Below are 27,937 nucleotides of genomic sequence, written 5' to 3'. Positions count from 1 at the left end.
GGCTGTAGGTGTCCTTGGCGAATGCCAGACCGCACATACCGTCCCAGCAAATCCCGAGCGAGTAAGGGACAGGCAGCAAATCAGTGGCCATCTAACCAGGCAGAATGAGTCAAACGCGGAAGTAGGGAGCAGGCGGAGGCCGGCGCGGAGCTGTTGCTAAGCAGGCCGGGCCTGGCTTTGGGCCCTGAGCCTTCCAGCCAGGACTCTGCGCCTGCGCCCGCCTGGCTGCAGCCTGCTCTCCCAGCGCGGCAGCTGTCGCGGCAGCTGCGCGCCGCCTAGGTGTCTGGGCAATCCATGGGCAAGAGCAAGGGCCGCGATGACAGATTACGGCGAGGAGCAGCGCAACGAGCTGGAGGCTCTGGAGTCCATCTACCCTGACTCCTTCACAGGTGACTTCCGCGGCCGCAAGCCCGCAGCCGCCCTGAGGAGGAGTGGGACGGGCAGGCGCTGCCCCAGCTCTGGGCCTCCTGGGCTGGGGTGGAAAAAGGGACCGCGAGGCCGCGCGGCCACCTTGCCGACTCTTCTGAAGTTCTTCAGTCACTTACCAGTAACCCAGCGACTTTTTCCCCCTTCTCTGCTTGTTCCCGGAAATCCAAAAGTCAGAGTGATGCTGGAGGGTGTCAGGCCTGGAAATTGAGTCAGGATTACTTTGGTTTCTGTGTAACCTACAGCAACCCGAGACCTATAATACATTAAGAGAAGAGATACTCCAACTGAGATTGTTTTTTGCAGAGCCTCAAGGATGTTAGTTTTCAGATTTTCACTCTTACTGAGCTAGAAACTGTTTTCGTACGATATTGTTTTATGGGATTCAGAATGCTGTTCTCAGTTACTCAATTCTGTTTTTAGAGTAGCGTAGTCCCTGAAGTCTGTCGAGTTTCTTTTCTTATGTAAAAAAAAAAAAAAAAAAAATCTGGCATGCAGCAGAATGCCTAATGGATAATGTGGCCCAAATTTCCTTTCCGCTGTAAATTCATAGGTTGTTAGATTGGAAGGGAGATTAGACATCATCTAGCCTGGGGCTCCTGCTACAAGCCAAGGTCATAGGGGCTCAGGAAAGCTAAGTGGCTTGCTCTGGACGGTCCGCCAGCGAGTTAGCCGCAGGGCTGGCTGGTACTAAGAGTTACGTCCGGAATGCTTGCCTGTTCTTTCACCTTCCAGACTTATGGGACTTGGGATTCAGCTCCAGCTGAAATTGGGGGAAGCAGATTACTTGATAGGTTAGGCTAATGTAAAATATTAAATGAGAAGTTCATTAGGTATAATTTAAAGGGAGAGGTTTCTCTATTAAGCAAGCCATGCTTCGGATGATTATAAACTTGCTACATAACCATATCAGTATGGCTCATTTGAGATTTGAGAAGATTTTCATAAAGCCAATATGAGTGAGTAGAACTTAGGTGCATGTATTTACATTCCCCATTCCTTCCTTTGAGTGTTGTCTATCACTGATAGTCAGAATTTATAGTGTAAGGTATGATACTTTAACTCATAAACTCCAACCCCTCTCCCTTTCATTGTTTAGTTTAGTTTTCTTGGCTCCACCTTTTGACCACTACTTGCAATGGTAGCAAATTTTATTTTGCTTTGCCAACAGGCAGATGTCTCTCAGCTATCCCTGTATAGCTCCAGTCCTGTTCATGTTCTCTCTCACCAGCAGTACATCTGTGCTGTGAGGATGTTAAGGGGATGAGTGAAGAGGGGTTTGAGAGTGTCATTAACTGGGTGAGTGTGTATGGAGTCTGGCTCCCTTCTCTATCCTTGCTTATATGTCTATGTCTAAAATAGAATATAGGGTCAGTTGTTGGATATATTCTTAATCATGTTTGGTCATTTCTAGTACTTTAGAAATATAATCGGTGTGAAAACTGTAGGCAGAGTCAAGAAAGCATAGGATGTGCTATTCTTTTCCTTTCTTTGTACATAAGCTATCCCTCACTAAATCCTATGCATATAAGCATATGTAAAGCTGGTATCTTTTTTTTTAACCCTGAAACAATCTTGTGGGTATTTCAAATTGTACTAGGCTCTGACAGCTTTGGTATAGTTCGCTATGTGAAATTCTTATCAGATGCCCAAGTGCTTGAGGATTCTGAGCCATGGTAATGAAAGACAGTTTATAAATCTTTTGATGCATTCAGATATTCTGCACTATCAGTTGAGCCATCTGTCTCTAACTCCTGTCAACATTTCTACAAGCTTTGCAATAAATAAAATGAGATGTCTTTATTTATAGTTCTTAGGGAACTTTGCCTTACTAGTGATCATGTTCTTTATGAAACCTCTTGGGGAAAAGACAGAGGACTTTGGGATAAAATGTTTCCATGTTTGATCTTTTAAAATCTTGGGGATTTGCAAGATTTGCTGTTTTATAGCCTTCGTTTGTATTTATGATCCCATACTTTTGTATTCTCATGCCAGGTTTAAGAAAGAGATCTTGCTTGTGTCAGTTGGCCAAGGAACACTAAATGGGAGTTAATAACTTCATTTTGAATCACATTTAATTATTGAATTGGGTAAATGCTCAATGCTACTAATGAAGGAAGTAGATATACTTTTTTTGATGGATGAGTGAGTGCTTGACAAAGAAGCATTTGTTAAGTACATGTGACCCCATGTGGATGCTGAAGAGGCACAGTCTAGCCCATAGACCTAGGCACATAGATTTAGGCTAACCTCAGAATTAATTGCTTGAGTATTTGCAAAGAACTTTTGGTCCAGTGTTGCATTTGTTGTGAATTATAACAAATCATAATACAATTTCTTCTTTTTGCCTATTCTGTAGCTTGATTGCACATTGATCCAACCCTCCTAACAACTAGTCTTCCAAAATATAAATGGACTCTCCTGATACCACATTCTCCTTCAGTAGTGCTTCACTTGACAAGGTCCTGCTAAGGTAGTAGAATTTGGTTATTTCAATTTATGTATTGAAATCTCTGGCTGTGGGGAATTTTATTGGAACAAATTTGTTGGCATCAGGTTAACCAAAAGCCAAGTTTCCTTAATTCTGTTTGCCTTACAAAGAGGAGTACATAATCCTGTATTTCTTTGTCAGTACCTCTAAGCAGTAGCCGTTCACACTTGACAGTTAAAATTGTGTCTTGAGATATGTAAGAAGTCATCTTGTAAAAGCAGTTTGTTCTAAGACATACTTTTTGAAAGGTCAGATGCTCCCTAGCAACCAGAGATACTTATTTTAATACGGGGTCTCTGGTTTTTTGTGGAAATTAAAGGTAATTTGCGTATCTCATAATGTACCTTTTAGCTGCTAATTCTATTATCCCTGTTTTTGACAAAACTTTAATTCTGTCAGTTTCACCACCATCTGTCCCCTAATGTCTCTCCTGCCCTTCTTCTATGGCCAACATTTCCTTCTTTCTTTCTTTCTTTTTCTTTCTTTCTTTCTTCTTTCCTTCTTTCTTTCTTCTCTCTCTTTCTCTCTTCCCTCCCTCCCTCCTTCCCTCTTTTACTCCCTCCCTCCCTCTCTCCCTTCCCTCCCTCCTTCCCTCCCTTCCTTCCTCACCCTCCTACTTTCTTTCTTTCCTTTTTTAAGACAAGGTCTCACTCTGTCACCCAGGCTGGAGTGCAGTGCCCAGTCACTTCACTGGAGCCATGAACCTCTGGACTCAAGTGATCCTCCCACCTCAGCCTCCAGAGTAGCTGGAATTACAGGCTTGCAGTACTGTGCCTGGCTAATTTTTTCACTTTTTAATAATAGAGGTCTTGCTCCATTGCCCAGGCTAGTCTTGAACTCTTGGCCTCAAACAAATCTCCTGGCTCTACCTCCCAAAGTGCTGGGATTATAGGCATGAGCCACTGCACCTGGCCCAGCTTTACTCTTTTTCTCAAAAAAAATGTTTTTGAGAGAGTCTCCCTCTGTTGCCCAGGCCAGAGTGCACTGGCATGATCTTGGGTCACTGCAACCACCACCTCGCAGGTTCAAGGGATTCTCCTGCCTCAGTCTCCCAAGGAGTTGGGATTACAGGTATGTGCCACCATGCTTGGCTAATTTTTGTATTTTTAGTAGAGCCTGGAGTCTCGCTGTGTTGCCAAGGCTGGTCTTGAACTCTTGGTCTCAAGCGATCCACTGGCTTTGGCCTCCCAGAGTGCTAGGATTACGAGTGTGAGTCACCATACCTGGCCCTCAAAAGTATTTTGATTTACTTACAGGTGTGGAAGTCTGGCATCTTTAGTGAAGATTAATCTTTCTTCCACTTACCCTAACTCACAGTAATGCATGGAAATAGATTAGTCCTTTATCAGAACTCAGGAATTATCTATTTTTGCAAATCCAATTAAGTAACTTTCCCATCCATATTTTAGTTACTGTCCAACTTTGAAATATTATTCCTTTTTCTGTTTTTTAAAAATATTTATTTTAATAGGATTAGTTTCAGCTGTGACAGAAAATCCCCAATAATACTGGTTTTTTAAAAGGTAAAAACTTATTTTGCCCTTGCACATAAAACAGAGTGTGGCAGCTCTATTTCAAGAATTTCTCAGGGACCCATCTTCTAACGTAGCTCTCTGTCATCCCTAAGGTGTAGTCTCACACTTGGGGTCAAGGTGGTAGCATTCCCTCTCCAGGAAGTATGATAAATAAAGGGATGAAGAGCAACAGAGAAGTAAAAAATGGCAGTTTCTTATGGAAATTTCTTGGAAACTGTCAAAGGTCACATCTACTTCCATCTTTTTAGTGAGAACTTAGTCATTTTGTAAGGGCTAGCTGGAAATGAAACCAGGAAATGTCTTCATTCTGGGTAGTCATTATGCTCAGTTAAAAATGGCATGACTTAAATAAGGAGAGAGTGGATGTTGGGGGACTTTTAGCAGTACTTCCCAATATCTTTTTTCTTTGTTTTACTTGCTTCACATTTTTTTTCTCTGTAGTGGCAACTTTATGTAGTGTCCTTGGACAAATCACTTAGCCTCTCCAAGCCTTAGTCTCTGTATCTGTTTAATTGGAAATAATGTAAGTGAAAATACTTTATACCTTATAATTGTAAAACAAACATATGATACTCTTTACTAGAAATACCATCTTAGTTATTAATTTTTCCACTAATACGGCTTCATAATTTCTTATCTCTTTAATGATTTTGATTTCCACTTTCTTTTAGCTGTACATGGGCATAGTCACACCTTGAAAATGCCAGCGCTAACATTTTGGCCACTGAAAATTACTCCTTTCCATAATCTTTGTAGCCCTATAGTACTTTTGTTCCCACGCATTTACTGAACATGTGTTTCATGATTTCTCATGGATTGATAGTTCATCAGTTTCCTTCTGGTCCATCTTGCCTCCCTGTTCTATCTGGCTCCCCAGGTCTGGCATATCACTGATACTCTTGCTAACATTCCTATATCTTTTGGTTTCCTTATTTACCAAGTAGTTATTATATGTAACTTTTTAGGAGCTCAGCTTGGGGAAACAGACATCAGATAAACTTAGGAAAAGGGGATGGTCTGAGTTGTTTTGGAGAATTTAGGAGTAATGACAACAAGTAGATGAGGCTAGGGAAAAGGTATTCCAGCCCGGGACCCACATATACAGAAGTAGTACTCTAAGGGATCAGAATGTGTTCAGAGGACAATTGGTTTGGGTATTGCTAAAACGTAGAGTGAGAAGTGAGAGTCATGGAAAATGAGACTTAACCAATAAGCTGGGACCACATCACAGAAGGCCTTGTCAGGGATTTAGATGTGATCTGATGGTGCAATAGTTCATTGCCCATTTTATTCCCACACGGACCATACAGTGCATATTGTAGATATTGCCACATCAGACTCAGTTTCTAATAGATGGAGTGGCTTCACAAATAAAATAGACTTCGAGTTACACATGTTATTTAGTGTGTTGGCTGTGATTCTACCCCTTTCTCACAACTCATTCCAACACACTGTATATAGATAGGGAACTGCTGCTGTAAGCATGTAACAATGTGATAAAATCTGCTTGCTAGGAAACTGTGACAAGAGACAGTGGGCGGGATGAGGTAGAATGAGGAGAATTATTCTTCACCTGTTCTTGAAACTCAATTCCCTTGATTTTTCATAACACTGTTATCTCTTGAGTTTTTTATTACTTCCTCTTAGTTCTCCAAATTGAGAATTCTTTACAAAGCTTATGTTGGCTTTTATTTCTCTGTATTACATTTCTGATGATTTCATTTAGTCTAATGGCTTTAGCTATCACTTCTGTGTAGGTGACCCCAAATTGAATTAAAGTCCAGCTCTCTTTAGCACCATTCACCCATTTCTGATTGCATGTTCAACACTTCTAACTGAAAGTCTTAAACTGTCCTTAAAGTATATTACGTCCTATTTTTTTGTTATTACTCATTTTTGTTAGTGGCATTACATTCTCAGCCTGCAGTCTGCGAACTCAAAATATCACCACCACTGTTTTCTGCTATTCCCATTGCTGCCGTCCTAGTTCAGGACCTCATTACCTTTGCCTGGATTATTGCAATAGTGACTTAGTTTCATACTGCCTATGGTCATTTCTCTCCTTTCGTTTTATAAACTGTTGTTAGATTCGTCTTCCTATGTTTTGAGAACAGTTCTGATCATATTATTGCTAACAAAAAGATTGTGCACAGCTAAACTCTCAACTGTATTTTCACCTAGTTTTCTTCACTCACGTATAGGTTCAGCAAACGGAATGATTTCTTATTCCCTATATATATCTTTAGCTTTCATACCATTATAATCTTGCTTCCATGGTACTCTCTCAAATACATTTCTTTCTCCATCTCTACTTGCCAATATGCTACCCATGATTCACAGCCTAGCTCAAATGACTTCCTTGGAATTTCTCAGCTGAAAATATGTTTTTCTTTTTAAATGATACTGTATTTCATTTATTCTGTTTGTTCAGTTACTGGCTGATAACCTTGGACAAGTTATTGAAAAACTTTGTATCTCACTTTCCACATCTGTAAAATTGGGGCGATAGTATATTTAATTATTTCGGAGACATTTTACATTTAACATCTCTGAAATATGAACTTGTCTTATAATCAGTTACATGTAGGTTTAGTTGGCAGCTTATTTTTCTTTCTTAGTGGTATACAAAGTATGTCTCATACTGGATGGCGTTGAAAATTTAGTGAATATAGTAATAGTATAAATCATGGTCTTGTGCCAGAAGTGCAGGATTTTCATGTAAATGCATAGCATAGCACAAGCACAAAGTGATGCTCAATAAATGTTACCTGTTGTAACTGAATATTGGTTACCCCTGACCGATAGCCTAATAGAGTCCTAGAAAGTGGTAATAAGAGGCTGGGCGTGGTGGCTCATGCCTGTAATCCTGGCACTTTGGGAGGCTGAGGCAGGCAGATCATGAGGTCAAGAGATCGAGACCATCCTGGCCAATGTGGTAAAACCACATCTCTACTAAAATACAAAAATTAGCTGGGTGTGGTGGCATGCACCTGTAGTCCCAGCTACTCCAGAGGCTGAGGCAGGAGAATCACGTGAACCCAGGAGGCAGAGGTTGCAGTGAGCTGAGATCATGCCACTGCACTCCAGCTTGGTGACAGAGTGAGATTTTGTCTCAAAAAAACAGAAAGTGGTAATACATTGGAATGTCATTGTGCTGATCCCTTCTTTCTATCGTTGCAGTGTTTACATTTCATGACTCGTAAATGTCAAAGTTGATCATGAAAGGAAATAAGAATGAAATACATCAACTATATTTTACATATATTTATTAAAATGTAGACAAGGCCAACCATATTATGGCTCTATTATAATAACCTTTCAGTGAGCTGAAAGTTTTTTCAGCATGGACTGGACTACCCAAGACCTATTAAAATATGACTCTATTGAATCTTTTATCTAACACTTTTCTGGTAATCACAGGTGTTCATCATTTCTTAAAGTACCTTAATTTCAATTAAAATGAAGACATCTGTCTTGAAAATATTTGTTTATTTGTTTTTTTGTTTTTTGTTTTGAGAAAGAGTCTTGCTCTGTCACACAGGCTGGAGTGCAATGGCAGAATCTCGGCTCACTGCAACCTCTGTCTCCCAGGTTTAAGCGATTCTTGTGCCTCAGCCTCTGGAGTAGCTGAGATTACAGGCATATGCCACCATGCCTGGCTAATTTTTGTGTTTTTAGTAGAGGTGAGTTATCACCATGTTGGCCAGGCTGGTCTTAAACTCCTGGCTTCAAATGATCCACCTGCCTTGGCCTCCCAAAGGAGGCCTGTTACCCTGTGTTGGGATTACAGGCATGAGCCACTGTGCCCAGCCAGAAAATACTGTTATAATATATATTTATGATGGCTTTAGAAAGTTCCCAGGTAGGAAAAGTTGAATCGTTTCCATGATTACTTCTTCAGTGATCCATTGCTCTTTCATTTCTGAAAAAGTCTGCATAGCTGCTGCCAACTTGGACAGGTACCAGTGCTTCCTGGACAGGGAGTGAGGCTTAGGCTTTTCTCATAGGCTTAGCAGCCATCCCTGGTGGCTTTAAGTTCTTTGTTTTCTTTCCAAATGGTTCTGAATACATGTTTTCTTTGTTACTGCTTTTCCTGCTTTCGTTTTATTCATTTAGTTCTTCTTTTATTGGGGCAATATTAATTTTCTAGATACTGCCAGATACTGATCTAGGAGCTCTCATAGAGTTGTTACAGTGTTCTTCTGGGGAATAGATAATAAACAGAAATTAGCATTAGATAGACAATAGGCTATAAAATGACATACAAGTCTTTGTTATTTATATAAATGTTGATTTATGTGTCTTGCTCAGTATGTTTAGATTCATAGCTAATTCATTTTAAATTCTGTGAAAGAGGGTAGAGGCTTAGTAAGCATTTGTGAAATAATAGTTTGGTTTGAGATGATATGGTAGAGAAGGACAGCAAGAAGACACAAACTTTAACAAATCACTGTTACTGTTTGTCATGGAGATTCTGAGTTATATCTCACAATATATAAGTATAAAAATCAGTGAAACATGAATATCAGTGGGTAGTTTCAGGTGGGAAATATGAAACTCTTTGCCATTATGTTGGGATTTTTTAAGAACGTAATTTTCCATGTGTAGGTGGAGATTTTGAAATAAAAGGTAGACTACCTAATGATTTCAGTTGACTTGGTAAAACTCCAAAAGTATTACCTACCATAGGCATTTCTTTTCAGATTAAAGACAACCCTCCATTTAAATAGAAAGTTGATGATAATTTTATCATTTCAATGTTCTGTCCAGTCTGTATTTGTGGAAATGGAGACATAGCTTAGGGACCAGTTTCCAGGGCTGGGTACTGATAATTTGCTAATAAGGAAAAAGCATCTGCCTTAGAAAGCATTTCAGTAACTTCTGTCTGTATTTTCTTGCAGTATTATCAGAAAGTCCACCCAGCTTCACCATTACTGTGACATCTGAGGCTGGAGAAAATGATGAAAGTAAGTCTCATGAAAAATACTTGTGGTTTTTCTAAGCTTCTCAGGAATTTCTCTTATTCTGTAGCCATTATGCTTGATATTGCCAGTATTGAGGTCGTAAGGGGCTATTATGAATCTACTATGAATGTTGTATGTTTCTAGTCAGAATTTACTGTGTGAACATGACTCCTAGGGAAATAGAAAGGAAATTAATGAAATATAGTCTGGCACAATAAGCTTAGTTTTTAAAAGTGAAATGGTAATATTAATAATACAGCAAATGTAGAAAAGGTAGGAGATTTTTGTTTTGTTCAAAGCAATACTTTGCTTGCAAACATACTTCAGTGGTTTTGTGGTTCCTTTAAGTGACTGTTCTTTTTTCATGGCTGTTTTTCTCTTTGAACATTTAGATTGTTTATTGGACATTTGCTGTTATAAATAGAGCTGGATATACATCTATCTGCATGTTGTCTCTTTCTTTTGAAATAATGTAGCTATAAAACCAGATAATTAAAATTAAATAAATTAAATTTCAAGATATTTGAAGGCATGTCATCTGAAGTTTATTTCTATTTTTAGTCACATTAGTTGACATGGTAATTTGATGAAAAGGTTATGTAAATTAGAGCTAACAACCTAGCACATTTTTTTTCCCCTTTGAAGCTAGTTAACCAAAATTTTGCCAGGAGCAGTTATTAATAGCCAACTTTTATGGTATTACTTGATAACTCCAAATCTGTGTAGTATACTTGAAAATGAGGTGTGTATTCACACATTATTGAAATCTGAATTAAAAGGATACTGAATACATGTATTTACTTGTCTGCGACCTTCATGGTCGCCAGATGTCGGGGACAGTCCGGGACGGGTAGGCATGTCTGCCGGGGGTCTCTCGACCTGCAAGAGGGTCCCAATACCTGGAAGAGAGCGTGCACTTGGAGAAATAATAAAGACAGAGAGAGAAAGCGAGGCATCTGGAGGGCTGAATAGGCCGTGCCTAAACAGCAAATTTTATTTTTCAAAGGCCAGGAATAAATACACTTTCTTTGCTCTGGTTTACGTCATTGCAAGAGGAAATGCAAATCTATAATAGAGAAGTCAGATATGCAATCAGTGGTTGTAAAAGGTAACAGAATTTCCTGTGATCACAAAGCTTGTTTATATCCAGACATTATTCCTCACGGCTGCAGGTATTTCTGGTTTGATCTTGTTTTAGAACTGAGATGTGAAAAGGTTTTCTGGTTTTCCTCATCAGAATATCTTTTAACGGATTCTCCTTTGTCTGCTCCTGACTCAACTTATCTCAACTCCCCCATTCAGGAGTCTCTGAGTCAGGAATCAAAGCCAGCCCTTATGGTGGCATTTGCTTTGCAAATATCCCGACAGTTAAACCGTTATCTAGGGTACAAGGCAGTCAGGCAGGTAAAGAAAAGGTTAAAGCTTATTCTTTAAAAAAGAGTCATAAAAAAGTTAAAAGCAGAAACTGGTTGCTGGTAGGGAGTCACTCGGTCTAGCAGCACCGCATAGTTTTAGGCCCAAATGATATTGTGGTTGATATTAGAAACTGATCATTCATCTTTCAGATCCTTTTTCCCCGATAGCTCAACTGCCTCCAGCAGGAAACTGTGTTTGGGATCAAACTCACCGTATAGTGAGACTCACGCCTTTTGGGGGTCTCACATGGGAATGTTCCCCACATTTACTACCAAATTGATAACCAATATACTTTTACAGATTAATACCTAAAAAATTTTTTACAATGCTTTAAAGTGTGAAATAAATACTATACCTGTACTGACTTCTTCAAACTATTTAATATTTTACCTTGTAAATAAGCCAGTGGCATGATTTGGGCTTCATATAATGCCATTATGGGTTCCAAATGGTGTGGTTATGCTCATTGATAAATAATCCAAGTATAATTCTCTTTAAGATTATACTGAAATGAAAAATAAAATACAAACATTTCCTGTGAGAGCTCCCATATTCTGAATAATAGCTTTAATAGGAGCTAGTAATAGCTCTATAAAATAGCTGTACTCTGTGCATTATCCTCCATATTTTCAAAATTATTTCTTTAGAACAAAATCCTGCATTGTACTTTTTTTCCTTAAAAACTACTTTTTAATGAACTAGTAGAAAATTGGGCAATTTCTAAAGGTCACATTAAAAAAACGATCTCACAGGTAATTAAAAATGCAAGTTAATATATACAGCAAATTATTAGGATTGGGAGATAGCATTATGCTGTTTGGAATATGAATCAATACACATGTTCACGAGAACTATTGGAATCTTAAAGCAGGAGACTTTAAAAATGTTCATATTCTTTGATACAATGACATCTCTATGGGGTGTCCTAACACAGTGTTGTGATACAAAATAATACATACAAGGATGTTTATAATATCATTGTTTCTATCTTAAGTAGTAAACAGTGACTTACTTTTAAAGTAGAAATATGCTTGCACTGAATATTTAAAGACTTCAAAGGATTCTCATGTTATTTCTGAGATTTTATATTTATATGTGAAAATGTATATTTTAAGCAAAATTTTATCCATCTATAGATAAAATTTTGCCTAAAATGTAAGTATATGCAGATAAAAATAATGTAGTTTTTTGAATTTTTTTTTTTTAAATGGAGTCTCGCTCTGTTGCCCAGACTGGAGTGCAATGGCACATTCTCAGCTCACTGCAACCTCCGCCTCCCGGGTTCAAGCGATTCTCCTGCCTCAGCTTCCCAAGTAGCTGGGCGCGCTTGGCTAATTTTTTTATATTTTTAGTAGAGACAGTGTTTCACTGTGTTAGCCAGGATGGTCTTGATCTCCTGACCTCATGATCTGCCCACCTCAGCCAAAGAGCTGGGATTACAGATGTGAGCCACCGTGCCCAGCTTGAAATATTTTTAAGATACTTAAAATATACCAAAATGGAAATAGTGATCCCTTCCTGGTAATGGGATTATTTGTTATTCGATTTTTCCCTTACTTTATTTCTAAATTTTTACTACTGAATGTCTTTTTTACTGAATGTCTTTTACTTGTAGTAGAATCAGTAAATGTTATTTTTTAAGAAACCTTAGTTTTTTTAAAATGGTTAAATGCACTTTAATATACCTGCATGGTGAAAATCAATTTGTAACTCTTTACACTAAGTGTTAAAGAATATTCTCAGGATATAATGCACATGAAACTAATCAAGTATAAAACTCTATTGATAGAAAAGAGGAAAAAACTAATTTGCCACAACAGCAAAATTTATTTTTTAAATTTACTTTTTAATTTTTTGGTGAGAACATTTAATATCTAATCTCTTGGCAATTTTTAAGTATACAATACATTATTGTTAGCTGTAGTAATCATGCACTACAGAAGATCTGAATTTATTCATCCTGTCTGAAACTTTTTGTCCTATAACCAATATCTCGTCGTCCCTGATATCAGTTTTAAAATATCTTCTTTCATGTATGATTTTATTTATTTTAGTCTTCTCCATTTTTTCTAGTCTAACGGTTTTGTTAGATATTTTCTATTGTTTTTCTAATCTATTTCATATATTTCTGTTCTGATCTTTATTATTTTTTTTTGTGCTGATTTTGCCCTGTATTTTCTCTTTCTAGTTCCTTGAGGGACATGTTAAATTGTTTTTTTGGGATCTTTATTCTTATTTGACGTAGGCATTTACTGCTACTAACTTTTCTCTTAGAACAGCTTTTGCTTCAACCCATAAGTTTTGGTATGATGTGTTTCCATTTTCTCTTTCTAAAAAAATTTTTGAAATTTAAAATATTTTTTAGAGACAAGGGTCTTACTCTGTTGCCCAGGCTAGAGTGCCATGGTGCTATCTTAGCTCACTGCAGCTTCCAGCACCTGGGCTCAAGAGATTCTCACACCTCAGCCTCTCAAGTAGCAAGGACTACAGGCACATGCCACCACACCCAGCTCAATTTTTAAATTTTTTGTAGAGACAGGGTCTCACTCTGTTGCTCAGGCTGGTCTTGAACTTATGACTTAAGTGATCCTTCTACCTTAGCTGTCCAAAGTACTGAGATTACTGGCGTGAACTCCAGCGCCTGGCCGTGTTCCTCAATTTCCTTTGTCTCAAGATACTTTAAAAATTCCCTTTAAGTTCTTCTTTAATGCATTGATTGTTTAAAGTCTGGGAGGTAGGAGGAATGGTGAAATGTTGGCCAAAGTATACAAACGTTCAGTTATGCAAGATGAATAAATTTGGGGATTTAATGTGCAATGTAGTGACTATAATTAATTGTAAATAATACTGTATGGCATACTTGAAATTTCTTAAGAGGTGATCTTAAGTGTTCTCACCACACACATATCATAATGATGTGAGGTGATGTTAATTAGCTTGGTTCTGGTAATTATTTCACAATATATATGTATATAAAAATGTCACATAGTACACTTTAAATATATACAATTTTTAATTGTCAGGTATACCTCAAGAAAGCTGGAGATGAAATAAAAATAAAAAATAAAATTTAAAAATTAAAATGTGTTGTTCCAGCAATAAAACTAAAAATGTGCTAATAAAAGAAAGGAATGAATAGAAGTATACTGTTTCTTACCTCTAATACTTAATGTTTTGCAATTTTTGGTTCATAAAATTCCTTGTTAATATCATAACATGAAAAATAAAACAAAATGTCAAACCTGGAAATTTTAAGGTGCTTTTTTTTTCTTATCCATGAAGAGCAGTATAAATTTGTACCAAAATCAGTAGATTTTAATAATATAAAATGCGAGTTACACAAAAGATGGCATTCTGGGAAAAAGATCATTGCAAGTAATAAAAAGTCTTAACAAAATGTTTAGCACTACTGCTTAGTTGTAGACTCCTTGGTTGAATTGAGAGTGGTCTGGGCTGCAGAGAGGCACCTTGCACTGACATACCCATAAGAGTTTTACTTGTGTACAAGTGTGAGATCCGTAAATTGACACAGACTAAAAGAGTGAGTGAGAATATATAGATGAATTAATTTAAAAGTTTCCCATATAACCTTTTAAACTGTTGAGGTCAAAATGGTGCCATTCAGGTACTAATTAGCCCTGCTGGCATTGTGTGGATTTGAATATAGATTCCAGGGCTACAGCCAGATCTTCTGCAGGTAGGAGCTGGCTCTGGTAGAGGTTAAAAATGAGCCTGTGGTAGTACTTTTTAAAAATGCATTGTATTCAGTGCCTTTTGTTTATCTTAGGAAAGGTTTTTAAAAAGTGGCATTTATTCATCCCCTTTCTCAGACATGCAGTATGGTAAAATACCAAGAAGTGGTAAATGTACTTCATGTGTAAGTGTGAGTTTTGATATTCCATGATTTGTTTCACTTATCTCTTTGTGGTTTATGTTGTTTAGTGATTATCCATCTGGTCTCTTAATAACCTGTTTTCTTTGTAGGAAAATCTGTTGTGCTACTTTTTACTGATTCAACAAAGATATCTACCTCTATACTTTTAAGATATTCACATCAAACTCTTATCTTGTGTCTTAGCTGTCCAGACTACCCTCAAGTTTACATACAGTGAAAAATACCCAGATGAAGCGCCCCTTTATGAAATATTCTCTCAGGAAAATCTAGAAGATAATGATATCTCAGACATTTTAAAATTACTAGCATTACAGGTAAGGAAATAATAATTCTATGTTTTGTAGCAGCATTTATTGGCCTTAAATGTTATATATTAATTTCAAGTTAGAAAATGCTATTAGGTGTGTAAATAGTACATTAACCAAGCAGAATTCATGATACTTAATGACAGAGCATCTTTATTTTTGTTTCCTACTGTCTCTTTAAATTTGAGTAATAGAAGTTGTTCCATTGCCCCTGCTTGAAACTCAGTCAGTAAACTCACAGCTTTTTTGCTCATTCATGAGTGATAAAATGTCCAACAGGTACTTTAAATTGTAAACTGTTTTGATTGGATTCTAGTCCCATATGTAGCTACAATTTTCAACTTTATATGAAACTTAAAACTCCTTTTCCCTCTGACTTGTTACATACTAGTTGCCTGCAGTCTGGGAAAAGGATTGATGGTTGATTTTCTTTCTACTATCTCTACTCCTCTCAAAGCTTACAAACAACAATAATGGGTTATGACCCCTGTGAGGAGAGGCTTGTGTGGGGAAAAAAATGGGTATTAAAAAAAGTTTTTACTGTATTAATTTTATTGTGGGATAGGCTACCTGTAATCTGGGTTTGGCAGGTATCTAAAATATACTCAAGCTTGGGTAGAGAGTTTTCATGGGGTTCTTCAGAGTAGAGAGTAGGGAGGGGCATAAAATTCTTACTGCACCGTCTTAAAGTCAGAAGTCCTACCTTTATTTGTTTACTCTAAGAAGAATTGATAGAAAACATATCTCCACCTTAGATGTAACTTACATATTCTAAAGACCAGTGGTCCCTGGAGTGTTGATGTTATAAAAATATCTGGAGCTGTTGTATGATGAGGAATAAAGAAGATATATCAGATAGGGATTTTTGCTGATCCTGGGCCCTATTCACCTTGTTACCTAGCATGAAATTGTGCTAATTCTAACATACTTTATTTATTTTTTTTTTTGAGAGAGAGAGGGTCTTGCTCTGTCACCCAGGCTGGAGGTCAGTGACATGATCATGGCTCATGCAGCCTTGAACTCCTGGGCTCAAGTGATTCTTCTGCCTCGGCCTCCCCAAGTGCTGGGATTATAGGCATGAACCACTTTGCCCAGCTCTTCGAACATCTTTTAAAACATTGCAGAAAACCAGGGATGGTTATGCTGTATTCAGTCACACCTTAATGTAAATTATTCAGTCTAAATGAATTTGCCCATGTGTTCAATATTTTATTTGTACTCAAACGTACAAAAAAAGGTTGTTTTGATTTCTTTGACACCTGTGTGAGCCTCCAGTGTGTTCAGGGAATATTTGTCCTTTGTTTCCCAAAAAATAATTGTTGTAACTTTCTGATATCAAAATAATAAATTCATATTACAAAAACTCAAAAGATACCAAAAATCACAGAGAAGAAGAAAATAAAGATTATGCTTAATTGTACCAACCATGTATAATTGTTAACATTTTGGTGTGATCTAGTGTCAGACTTTTTTTCTTATGCTTATATATATAGTCCCCCTCTCCCAGACAAGTTAGATCATTTTATGCATAATGTTTTATAAAATCCTCTTTTTCACATAATGCATGTGAGCATCTTTTCATTTCAGTTAAATATGTATGAGTCATTATGTTTGGTAATAGTTTAGAATTTCATTGTATGTGTAATTACTTATATCTTTTTTAAGACAACTTATAGTTGTCTCATTTTTGCCTGATATATAATTAACATATAATTAAGAATTAATATATAATTATTTCAACATTCTTATGTATCACTATTTGTAAATTTTTAGAGCAGGTTCTCCATTGTACTTTTAGTGCCTGGAACATAATAGGCAAATATTTGTTGAATAAATGAAAATAATGAATTACTGATGAGTATGCTAGTTCCATGTTTCCTAGAAGTTGGATTGCTGGATTAAAGGGAATGCATACTTAGGAATTTCTTACATACTGCCAAATTGGCCTTCAAAATGGGTGTGCCAATTTATGATCTCACTGTAGTCATTGTGGTATCTGTTTTCCCACATTTGCTAGTACCAGATGTTTTCATTTGGACATACAGTGATGACAAGGTGAAAATAGAATGTAATGTTATACTTTGCATTTAAAAAATACTAGTGATGTGGAACTAGAATGACTTCCAAGTTGTACAGTTTCTATGTGAATGATTAATTTTTTTGCTTTTCTATTGGCATACTTAAACTTTCTAAAAGTTACTTACTTCTATTGGATATGAAAGTTTTGTTATTGAAATGTGTCAAGCATTAGGTTGAGTGAACAAGAAAGACACAATCCCTGGTCTCATAGATTTTATTCTCTGGTGAGCAGTGTGGATTAGCAAATTGGAAATCATTCTGTAGGAAAAATGCTATGACAAACTTATGAAAGATAAGATTGTATGGGTTGACATAGACAAAGTTCTGGAGAAGCTTCCAGGAGGAACTGAGAGCTGTAGGAAGAGTCGGCCAGGAAATAGAGTAGAAAAACTTCAGGGCAGAGGAACAAACTTGTTAAAGGATATTGAGGTGAGAAAAAGCAATTGATTGATTATTTCTTCTAGAATTTCTAGTCACACAAAATTCATTGAATTTAGGATTTGAAGTTGGTGGTGATAAGTGGTGGAACTAAAGAGGCTACTTTCTTATTTCAAGGATCTTCTAAACTGTTCACAAAATGTGGATTTGGTCCTGATTGGTTTGGGCAGCTATGAAGGGGTTTTAAGCAAGAGATGGATTAGATCAGTTTTGTGGTGCTTCAGTTTGTAAATTGACTAGTTATCTCTCTGTCTTTCTCTCTTTCTCTCTTTGTGTGTGTTTGTGTATGTGTGTGTGTATTGAGTAGTCAAGGGAAGTTGATGTTAAGTTTTAAGATTATAGCTTTTAAGAAGAACAGTTAGGAGTTTCTTGTATTCCAATCTGAAAATGATGGTGCTTTGGACTAGGCTTATAACAGTGTTGATGGACAGACTTATATAACATTTAAGAATAGTTAAGAAGCAGTGATGGAGCTTATGATGGGATGGGGATGTTCAGGCTGGGTAGGTGGTGGTATGATTTATGGAAACTGATGATCCAGGAATAAGTTTTGAGGAGATGATGGTTTTGTGTTGAGATGACTATAGGACATCAAGTCTCTGCCACCAAATAATCAGTTTTAATATGGGTCTGCCACTCAGGAGAAACGCTTGTTTAATCATAGATTTAGGATGGTTAGCATAGAAACACCACAGAAAAGCCCCAGTGAGTTGGATTATAGGAGCTAGCTTGAAGCCTAGTACTCATAGAGGGCCCAGAAGATGCAATACCCACTCAGAGGTATTGCAATACCTACTCTGAGGGCAGCCCTGTCAAAGAAATTCTTAGTAATCTCTGCTTCTAACACTGGCTAGTAAATTTTAATATTAGTTTTGTCTTCTTTTTTGGAACCCTATCTTATTTTTTTCTGCCTTCAAATGACCAACTTCCTAATAGCCTTTTGAGTTTATATTCCTTTTATGAGTTTGAGATGCTTTTATATTTGGTTTTAAACTATTTCAAATCTAAAGAAAAAAAAGGTTGATACAGATAAACTACAGTATTTCCTGCATTCTTTATTATATTATTTTAGAACTCAAATGCAGTTCTAAAATAACTCTGGCCTCAAAATGCAGTTCATTGTCACAGCTCTTAAAATAGTCAAAAAGAACTAAATATTGAAAACATGCTGGAGAAAGGATGTTACCAATTACTATAGGAAACAGTTCTCTGAGTTTTACCTATATGATTATTAAATAGAATTTGCTGAAATACAGTATCTGTTTCAGATTGGATATGGCACATTTATATGACTTTTTAAATAACATTATTTATATGTATATGCTCACTTAAATGATCTTTCATTGAACCGTATGAACATAGGGTATAACTGAATTGGTAATCATTATAAATGTATGGATTTCTATTTTTCTGAGAGTGTAATACTCATCACCTTTTTTTGTTACATAGGCTGAAGAAAATCTTGGTATGGTGATGATCTTTACTCTAGTGACAGCTGTGCAAGAAAAATTAAATGAAATAGTAGATCAGATAAAAACTAGAAGAGAAGAAGAAAAGAAACAAAAAGAAAAAGAAGCAGAAGAAGCTGAAAAGGTATATTTACAAGCCTTGTTTTCTTTTATTCTTAAATCAGTTTTGGTTGCTTGGTTGGGTTTTGAGGGCTTTTTTGATCAATAGATCAATAGCAGGTTTTTTTTTTTTTTTTTTTTTTGGAAATCACAAAAATAAATAAAAGTAAATTTTAGTCAAGTTTTATTAAGAATAAAATTGTAGAAGTCCCTTATTTGGTTGGTAGCATAGTTTGAGTAATAAATGATAATCAGTAAATGTTAGTAAAACTCATGCAAGTAAGACCAAGAAGTATAAATAATTTCACCTATGATATGGGAGCAGAGGTGTCCAATTTTTTGGCTTCCCTGGGCCACATTGGAAGAAGAAGAATTGTCTTGGGCCATACATAAAATACATTAACAATAGGTGATGAGCTTTAAAAAAAAAACACAAAAAAGTCTCATTTTTAAGACAGTTTTTGAATTTGTGTTGGGCCACGTTCAAAGCTGTCCTGGGCTGCATGTGGTCTACAGGCTATGGGTTGGACAAGCTTAGTATAGAGTTTAGAATTATAAATCCCCTATACTACAGTGAATTGAATAGTTACTAATTGTAAAGAAAGCCTCAGATTTTGAAATGAAGTGATAAAGCAATGATTTAGCATTAGAAATTGATATGTATTTAAAACATATCAGTACTGACAGTGTATTAGTTCATTTTCATGCTGCTCATAAAGACATACCCAGGCCAGGCGCGGTGGCTCAAGCCTGTAATCCCAGCACTTTGGGAGGCCGAGGCGGGTGGATCACAAGGTCGAGAGATCGAGACCAACCTGGTCAACATGGTGAAACCCCGTCTCTACTAAAAATACAAAAAATTAGCTGGGCATGGTGGCGCGTGCCTATAATCCCAGCTACTCAGGAGGCTGAGGCAGGAGAATTGCCTGAACCCAGGAGGCGGAGGTTGCGGTGAGCCGAGATCGCGCCATTGCACTCCAGCCTGGGTAACAAGAGCGAAACTCCGTCTCAAAAAAAAAAAAAAAAAAAAAAAAAAAAAAAAGACATACCCAAAACTGGGAACAAAAAGAGGTTTAATTGGACTTACAGTTCCACATGGCTGGGGAGCCCTCAGAATCGTGGGAGATGAAAGGCACTTCTTACATTGCAGTGGCAAGAGAAAAAGGAAGAAGCAAAAGCAGAAACCCCTGGTAAATTCATCAGATCTTGTGACACTTATTATCACTAGAATAGCACAGGAAAGACAGGCCCCCATTATTCTGTTACCTCCCCCTGGGTCCCTCCCACAACACATGGAAATTCTGGGAGACATAGTTCAAGTTGAGATTTGGGTGGGGACACAGCCAAACTATATTTGACAGTAACAACTTTTTTCTTAACGATGAATAGCTATGGTGGTAAATACAGTGAATACATTGTATATTATCTTTGTATTTTGTAATAAGAAAAAAAATGGACTACTCCAAAGTATGTTGCCAAAACCAATGAGAGTAGACAGTGCAGACAGAAATCAGATTAAATATTTCAAAATTTCAAACATTAATTTTTCTGTTTTTCTTATAAGGGGTTGTGTTTATTTGTTTAGAAGATACCATTAGAATTTATTTGTTAAAACTGCTGTTTCATTAATTGGTGACTTATTATTATTTTTTTTAATTTTCTAAGCAATTATTCCATGGCACTCCAGTTACAATTGAGAATTTCTTAAATTGGAAGGCCAAGTTTGATGCAGAACTCTTGGAAATTAAAAAGAAAAGGATGAAAGAAGAAGAACAAGCAGGAAAAAATAAATTAAGTGGTATGATTCCTTTGCCATTCCTGTTCTTCCTAAACCCTCCTGTATTATTTTTTTATATAGCAAGAGGATCATTTGGACAGATTTCTATAAGAAAATAATGTACATAGGCATCTAGGACAAAAAAGAGAAAACAATCTATAAGATTATATTTCTCCACTCATAATTTATCATTAATTTGTATGGCTTATCTTTGATATTAGTATTATAATTGCTAGATCCTGCAATAGAAGGACATTCAGCATCACATCTTAGAAGTAGTAGAGTCAAACCCATTTGTTTTTCTAGTACCCTCAGGAGGACTGGTTTTTCACTTGTTCCATCTTAATGCAGTTACATTTCACATGCCACTTAGCTATTGTATAGGTTCAAAAATTTATTGAAATTCACAGAGAAAAAGGTTTTCAAACTTGCTTTCTTGGATTTTATTTTTTAAAGTGTTGTAGTGAAAATGGAGAAAAACTATGCCATTTGAATTAAACATTTTTTTTTTTTTAGGGAAACAACTATTTGAAACAGATCATAATCTTGACACATCTGATATCCAGTTCTTGGAGGATGGTAAGATAATACTAGAATTCCACATGTAGGACAGGCACAGTAGCTCACACCTGTAATCCAGCACTTTGGAAAACCAAGGCAGGAGGATTGCTTGAGCCCAGGAGTTTGAGCCCAGACTGGGAAACACAGTGAGCACCTGTCTCTATTTAAAAAAAAAAAAAAAATAGAAAAAAAGAATTCCACATGTATATAATGCAGTCTGTTTAGTTTTGAACCATGAAAATCAAACTGAACTTTTTTTATTGTACATTTTACCTCCCAAGGCTGTTAAAAAATATATTTTGAAGAATAAATTCTAGTGGTTGGCCAATTTATACATTTGAAATGAATGTTGTAATTCTGTAGCAATATATATTTTAAATTTTTTGATAACTTAAGCTATATCAAAGAAAGAAATAGACAATAGTAATTACACTATCCTCTTACAACTAGTCAACTAGGTTATTGTGACTCAGGTGACCTCTTTTCTTCAAGTTTCTAGTATCACAAATCTGTGAAAACTATTCCATGGTCTGTTGTGGAGCTTGTAAAAATCTCAGATGTTTAACTCCTAGCATTCCCTCTCACCAGCCTGTCATATGACTCTTGCTATATTTGGAGTATCTAGTCCCTTGTGCTTTTCTTCTATCACCTGTCCTCTTCTTCTCTTTCATCTGACCATCATCCATTCACTTACAAATATTTATTGCACTGTCCTGGCCACTGCGTATATAGCAGAGTACAGTATAGGCCAGTTCTCTGCCCTTGGGAGCTAATGACCTACATGTATTTTCTTAAACTGGGCTCCATACTCAGTCACACCTCTCATAGCATTCTAGAGTTCTGTACTTTATTAACCTTTTGTTATTTCTGTCTTGGCAGTTGGGAATCCTTTAGCTTCTGGCCTTTCAGCCTTTTTCTGGATTAACTGCTGAAGAACGTTAAGAAGCAGTGTTGATGTAGCTTACTGCTAAATGCTTTCTAATCTAAGCTAGGCCTTTACTGACAGTCAACATTTTAAAGTTTTTGATACCTTTTCCTTTTCTGATTTAACTGTTTTGTCATTTTTACCTAGATCTTTATGGTGGCTTCTTAAATTGTTTCCCTAAATCTCTTCCTCCTCCTAGTGCCATTACCTATTCTATAGTCGCTTCCTGTGAGATGGTATTTCTAAAACCCGTATTTAATCATAAAATTTCTCTCCTTAAAATCCTTTGATGGTTTTCACTGCTTAGAGGGAGAGAATGACCTACACAGTCTTTCTCAGTCTGGCCCTCATCTACATTAATTTCAGATATTTTTTCTCAGGAATTTCATCTTGCAGTTAAAATTATTCAGGTCTTACATTTTCTCTCTGCCTTTGCATATACTTCTACCTGAAATTGCTTCATCCTGGCTCCTTTTCTTGGTAGATTCAAATTTATCATGAAGATATTTCAGACTTCATTTGCTCCATGATGTCTTTGCTAGATCTCCTAGACAGAGCCGGTTATTCTTTGGCCAGGACTTAATTGCATTTTATTGCTGAATTGCTCATAGGCATGAAACAGGACTCATTCTCTTTATATTTTCATTGAATTGAATGTCAACAGACTAGAGTTTGACAGGGGAGGAAGATGAGCAATTTGTGGTGATTTAAGAGTGCTTTAGTATCATACTTTTATCTACTTCAGACACACTGAAGAAGAGTGAAGATATTTAATGCAGAGCCTGGGTATTTCCTGTAGGCTTTAGAAATTGTAACTAAAGGCATACCATTGGTTAAAAGGGGAACAGGGTGCTAATGAAGATCAAGTCAAATCCATTAATTAACAAGTATGGCTGAGCTTTAACAATTTATCTGCTACTACTGGAAGAGATAACTCCTCATACCAGTCCTGTGGTCAATGATAACCAATTTTCTGTAACCAGGAGAACATATCATTGTTGTCTTCAACTGACAGCATACTACATTATAAGTAATTCTAGTAAGCTTTTTTTAATACCTGGATTTTTAGACTATGAACTGGAAACATGAAGTTGCTTATAAAATTTCAGAGTCTCTACTGACCAATACAAATCACTGTTGATACGATATGTACTAATAATAATAGTAGTTTGGGATTTCATCACTCCTACCTCACATGCAGATTTGGAGATTTCTGTTTGGTATGGCAATGAGTTGTATCTTTTATTTTTGAGTATAAAACTAAAGATGGATTTTTTTTTTTTCCTTTTGCAGCCGGAAACAATGTGGAGGTAGATGAGTCTTTGTTCCAAGAAATGGACGACTTGGAGCTAGAGGATGATGAAGATGATCCAGACTACAATCCTGCTGACCCAGAGAGTGACTCAGCTGATTAATGGACTGTCCCCATCTGCAGAGAGGCTTGACTGCCACAGCATCTGTGGCTATGCTCAGAGGGTTTTGATTTTCCTTTCTTTTTTTCTAGGAAAAAATTATTTTCAGGAGAATATTCTTCTGATAGCTTTCATCATTGAACTTAATAAACTGACCTTAAAATTTGAAATATAAAATGTTCAAGGCTTCTTACTGGTGAGCACAAGGTTATGTATTTAAAATCACCTCGTATTTGAGAGATCCTGCCTATAACACCAAGACTTGAAGTTAGGCTGCTGCTGTGCACATGAGTGAGTTTATATACAGGAAATGGAATAACTTGGAATTTCTCCTGTGGAGACTTTGGCTATTTTTGGATTTCAGGTGTTGTCTTTTATAGGAAGTGTGAGAAGACTGAGGTGACTAGCACGTTAAAACATCTAGATTCTAGCCTCCAGGCACACTAAATTTAAATCTTAACAAAACCAGGGGGCCATATTCTGATCAGGAATAAAATGAACTTTAGTCTTTGTTTTAGTCCATTTTGTATTGCTGTAAAGGAATATCTGAGGCTGGATAATTTATAAAGAAAACGGTTTATTTGACTTACAATTCTGGATGGCTGGAAGGTATGATAAAGACTGGAAGGCGGTCTTACAGTATTTAAATTAGAATCATTTGTGGAGTTCCTAAAACGTATGCATTCCGATGCCCCTCTCAGGTTAGGTTTATGATCACTGATTCCCAATCTGAATTTTTAAAAAAGCAAAATCTCATACTGGTTCTAAGATCATTCTGATGCACAATCTGGCTTAAGAACCACTATCCTGTAGTCATGAAGTCTGTATATTTTGGAATTAGAGAAGAGGTGAAGAAAATATTCTTCACCTCTTCTCTAATTAAGCAGTCTGAAGGAGTTTGAATTTTGAGGTCGTACATTGTCTACAAGAGAAACACATTAACATCCATGCACATAGATTGGGCATCTGCATCTGGTGAGGGCCCCAGGCTGTTTCCACTCATGGTAGAAGGAGAGGGGGTACTGTGTGTGTAGAGATCACATGGCCAGAGAGTGAGGGTAGAAGTGCCAAGCTCTTTTTTTTTTAGCTAGCTGAGGCCAGGTGCAGTGGCTCACGCCTGAAATCTGAACACTTTGGGAGGCCGAGGCAGGTGGATCACCTGAGGTTGGGAATTCAAGACCAGCCTGACAAACATGGAGAAACCTCGTCTCTACTAAAAAAAATACAAAATTAGCCGGGCATGGTGGCTCATGCCTAATCCCAGCTACTCGGGAGGCTGACGCAGGACAATCACTTGAACCCAGGAGGCAGAGGTTGTGGTGAGCTGAGATCACGCCATTGCACCCCAGCCTAGGCAACAAGAGTGAAACTCTAACTCAAAAAAATAAATAAATTTTTAAATCTAGCTTTGGTGGGAACTAATAAAGCAACAACTCCCTTACCCATGCTCCCCACAGGAAAGCATTAATCTATTTATGAGGGATCTACTTGCCATAACCCAAACACCCCTCTAGGTGCTATCTTCAAACACCATCACACTGGGGATTACATTTCAATGTGGGATTTGGAGAGGACAAATATCCAAACCATAGCAGTCTTATAGTCTTTAAATTGGAATCATATGTGGAGTTTCTAAAAGGTATTCCTAGGACCCTCTCAGGTTAGATTTATGAACACTGATCCACAATTTGAATTTTTAAAACGGCAAAGTCTCATGCTAATTCTACAGATGATTCTGATGCACAATCTGGGTTAAGAACTACTGTCCTGTAGTTGTGAAGTCGATATATTTTGGTATTTTCTTTATTTCTTCTCTAATTAACCATTCTGAAGGAGTTTGAATTTTGGGGGTTGTACACTGTCTATAAAAGAAACACATTAACATACATGCACAGAGTCCTTTTTAATAATTTGAGATGATGGACTAGGTGGCTCCAGGTAGGAGAGTCCGGCTTCATGCAAGTTATTCCAGTCACTGCAGTTTTGGAGGACTGACTCTTAACCCCAATAAGAAATCACTTGTGCTATTATAAATTTATAAAGCTATTGAAAAGAGGTGCCTCCAGTAAAAAATACATATGCCATATATGCACAAACAGCAATATTAATCCCTCATTTATTTTTGGAGTTAGACCAAAAATCAAAAGTAAATTATTTAAGATAAAATTACCATTAAGGAGTTTAATACTTTTCAAGGAATCTTCATGTCAGCCTCGATCCCAGACCAATAGAATGAAATAACAGGAATGTTCAGCATTTCTCTGCAAAGAGAAATCCAAAAATTTGTCCTGTGTGAGATTTTGCTTTTCCCATCTCTTTGAAGTGTATCAGCAGATACATAAGAACCTGGAAGAAGCTGCTCAATTAAGGCTTTTTTTTTTTTTTTTTTTTTTAAGAGCAATTGTTAGCAATTTGGTGCTGAAGTCAATGAAGGCTTAATTTTCAAGTGTCAGGAATGATATCCCCCCTCCCCTTCATGTTATTTTTAAGAATAAGTTTTGTACGTTTCTCCAGGTATTAAAGTGGATGTCCACCTTTGCCAGAACCTAAAGGCAGAACCTAATGGTAAAATGAAGACAACCTGGTTAGTTCTAACAATACTCTCAAATATTTTCATCTAGAGTAAATATTTACTGTTGGCTTTGTATTCTGGGAATTAGCCCAAGACTATGCTGCTCAAATGGGTGCAAATAGACTCTCAGGTTGTAATAGCATAACTAGGGGTATTTGAAGCAATAACTGTTCCATCTTGGATTATTGGTTTTGCTCTTGGATTTGGTAAAGTTTTTGTTTTTCTACTCATGCCAGTTGTATCACAATGTTACTAGGTTAAAACAAACACAAATATGTTTATTCATTACTGTGTACCTGTAATAATGCCTGGCATGTAGTAGGCACCTAATATTTGTTGAAAGAATGAATTCTAGAATAGAGTGCAAAATTTTAGTGTATTTCAAGGTAAAGCATGAGAGTTCAAAGAAATGTTCTATTTGCCATCTACAACTTTGAATGATGCTCCTAGATTCTGCTTTACTTCATGCACTTTTGCCAGCAGAGGTGGATGCCTTAGGGAAAAAGTTGGATAAATTCTGATCTAAGGCAACATACCTACATGGTTATGTGAATATTTCCCGGTTGGGGTACAACTAAGAGGAGTGATCAATAGCATCTCATCAATTTAAAGCGTGATTTCACCAATTGTACTGTCATACTCCAGAGATATATGTGCCAAGAAGCAGAGATGCACTCTAGGATTCCAGAAGAAAGATGATTTGTAAGTTTTTAATATTTGTATGCCAGCCCTTTTAAAGTGTAATGAAATGTAACAGAAAGCAGGTGAACTACTTCAAATGGCTCTCAATGTTTGTCTTTCAGAGGACATAAGCATCAGGCAGCAAAAGTTGGAGGCATTGTGTGATTGTGTCAAAATGAGAGTCACACACGTCAAAAACTGTAGGGACTAATTCTAGAAAAAGACTCTTCAGAAGAGATGACACATGAAATGTGAGTTTATGTAAACATGTAAATTTGAGTGGAATTAGTTTGTTTTCTGTTTAGGAACTGTGTCAGGATAACAGAGATGAAAGACTGCTACCTGAAATGTATATTGTTAAATTTTCAGGCTTCCATTGGTGAAGGGAATTTAAATTGTTGGACAAGGTCATGAAAGGACTTTTAAAGTTTTATTGTAAAAATAGCCAATGATGTTCTTAATTTCACATCTAAAACTAATTTGCATTATCCTGTTAGTCCATGAATCTCAACTCAGTTCTCATTTTTTAGTTCAACTTTTAACATCTTTATTTTCATTGACACCATGGACAGCACAGTAAAAAAAATACACACATTTGCTTTGCAGTTATTGATTTGGAATGATAACTTTAAAATAGCCATCAAATATGCCTATGTATTGAGCCACTCTATCATTAAGGTGAAAAGTTATTCAATTAAGGTGTCTGAGTCCTGCTATGTGACTTTCTTCATGATAATGTCAGTGATTTTTCCCCTGCCATGAAGCGAAGAAAAAATGTAATTCAGCCGTGAGTTTTAATATTCTTGCCATCACCTTATCCGTTTGTAGCCATGCCAACACACGTACTCTAAAATAGACCATACTTTCGAAGTCACTGCAATTTCAGCAAGCC

General features: G+C 36.7%; 1 protein-coding gene across 1 annotated transcript; it reads left to right on the top strand.

Annotated features, from left to right (window-relative positions):
• Positions 1-129: 129 nt before the first annotated feature.
• RWDD1 (RWD domain containing 1) lies at positions 130-23,969 on the top strand. Its single transcript, XM_039467754.2, has 7 exons — positions 130-389; positions 9,354-9,419; positions 14,911-15,041; positions 18,999-19,142; positions 20,783-20,915; positions 21,411-21,473; positions 23,674-23,969. The coding sequence occupies exons 1-7, from the start codon at positions 317-319 to the stop codon at positions 23,793-23,795; spliced, it is 732 nt and encodes a 243-aa protein (XP_039323688.1). The 5' UTR covers positions 130-316; the 3' UTR covers positions 23,796-23,969.
• The last annotated feature ends 3,968 nt before the right edge of the window (positions 23,970-27,937 follow it).

This window comes from Saimiri boliviensis, chromosome 4 (assembly GCF_048565385.1).
Source record: "Saimiri boliviensis isolate mSaiBol1 chromosome 4, mSaiBol1.pri, whole genome shotgun sequence".
In the NCBI taxonomy this organism is placed as follows: domain Eukaryota; kingdom Metazoa; phylum Chordata; class Mammalia; order Primates; family Cebidae; genus Saimiri; species Saimiri boliviensis.
Note: the sequence above shows the minus strand (reverse complement) of the source record. Positions and strands in the feature narration are given on the sequence as shown.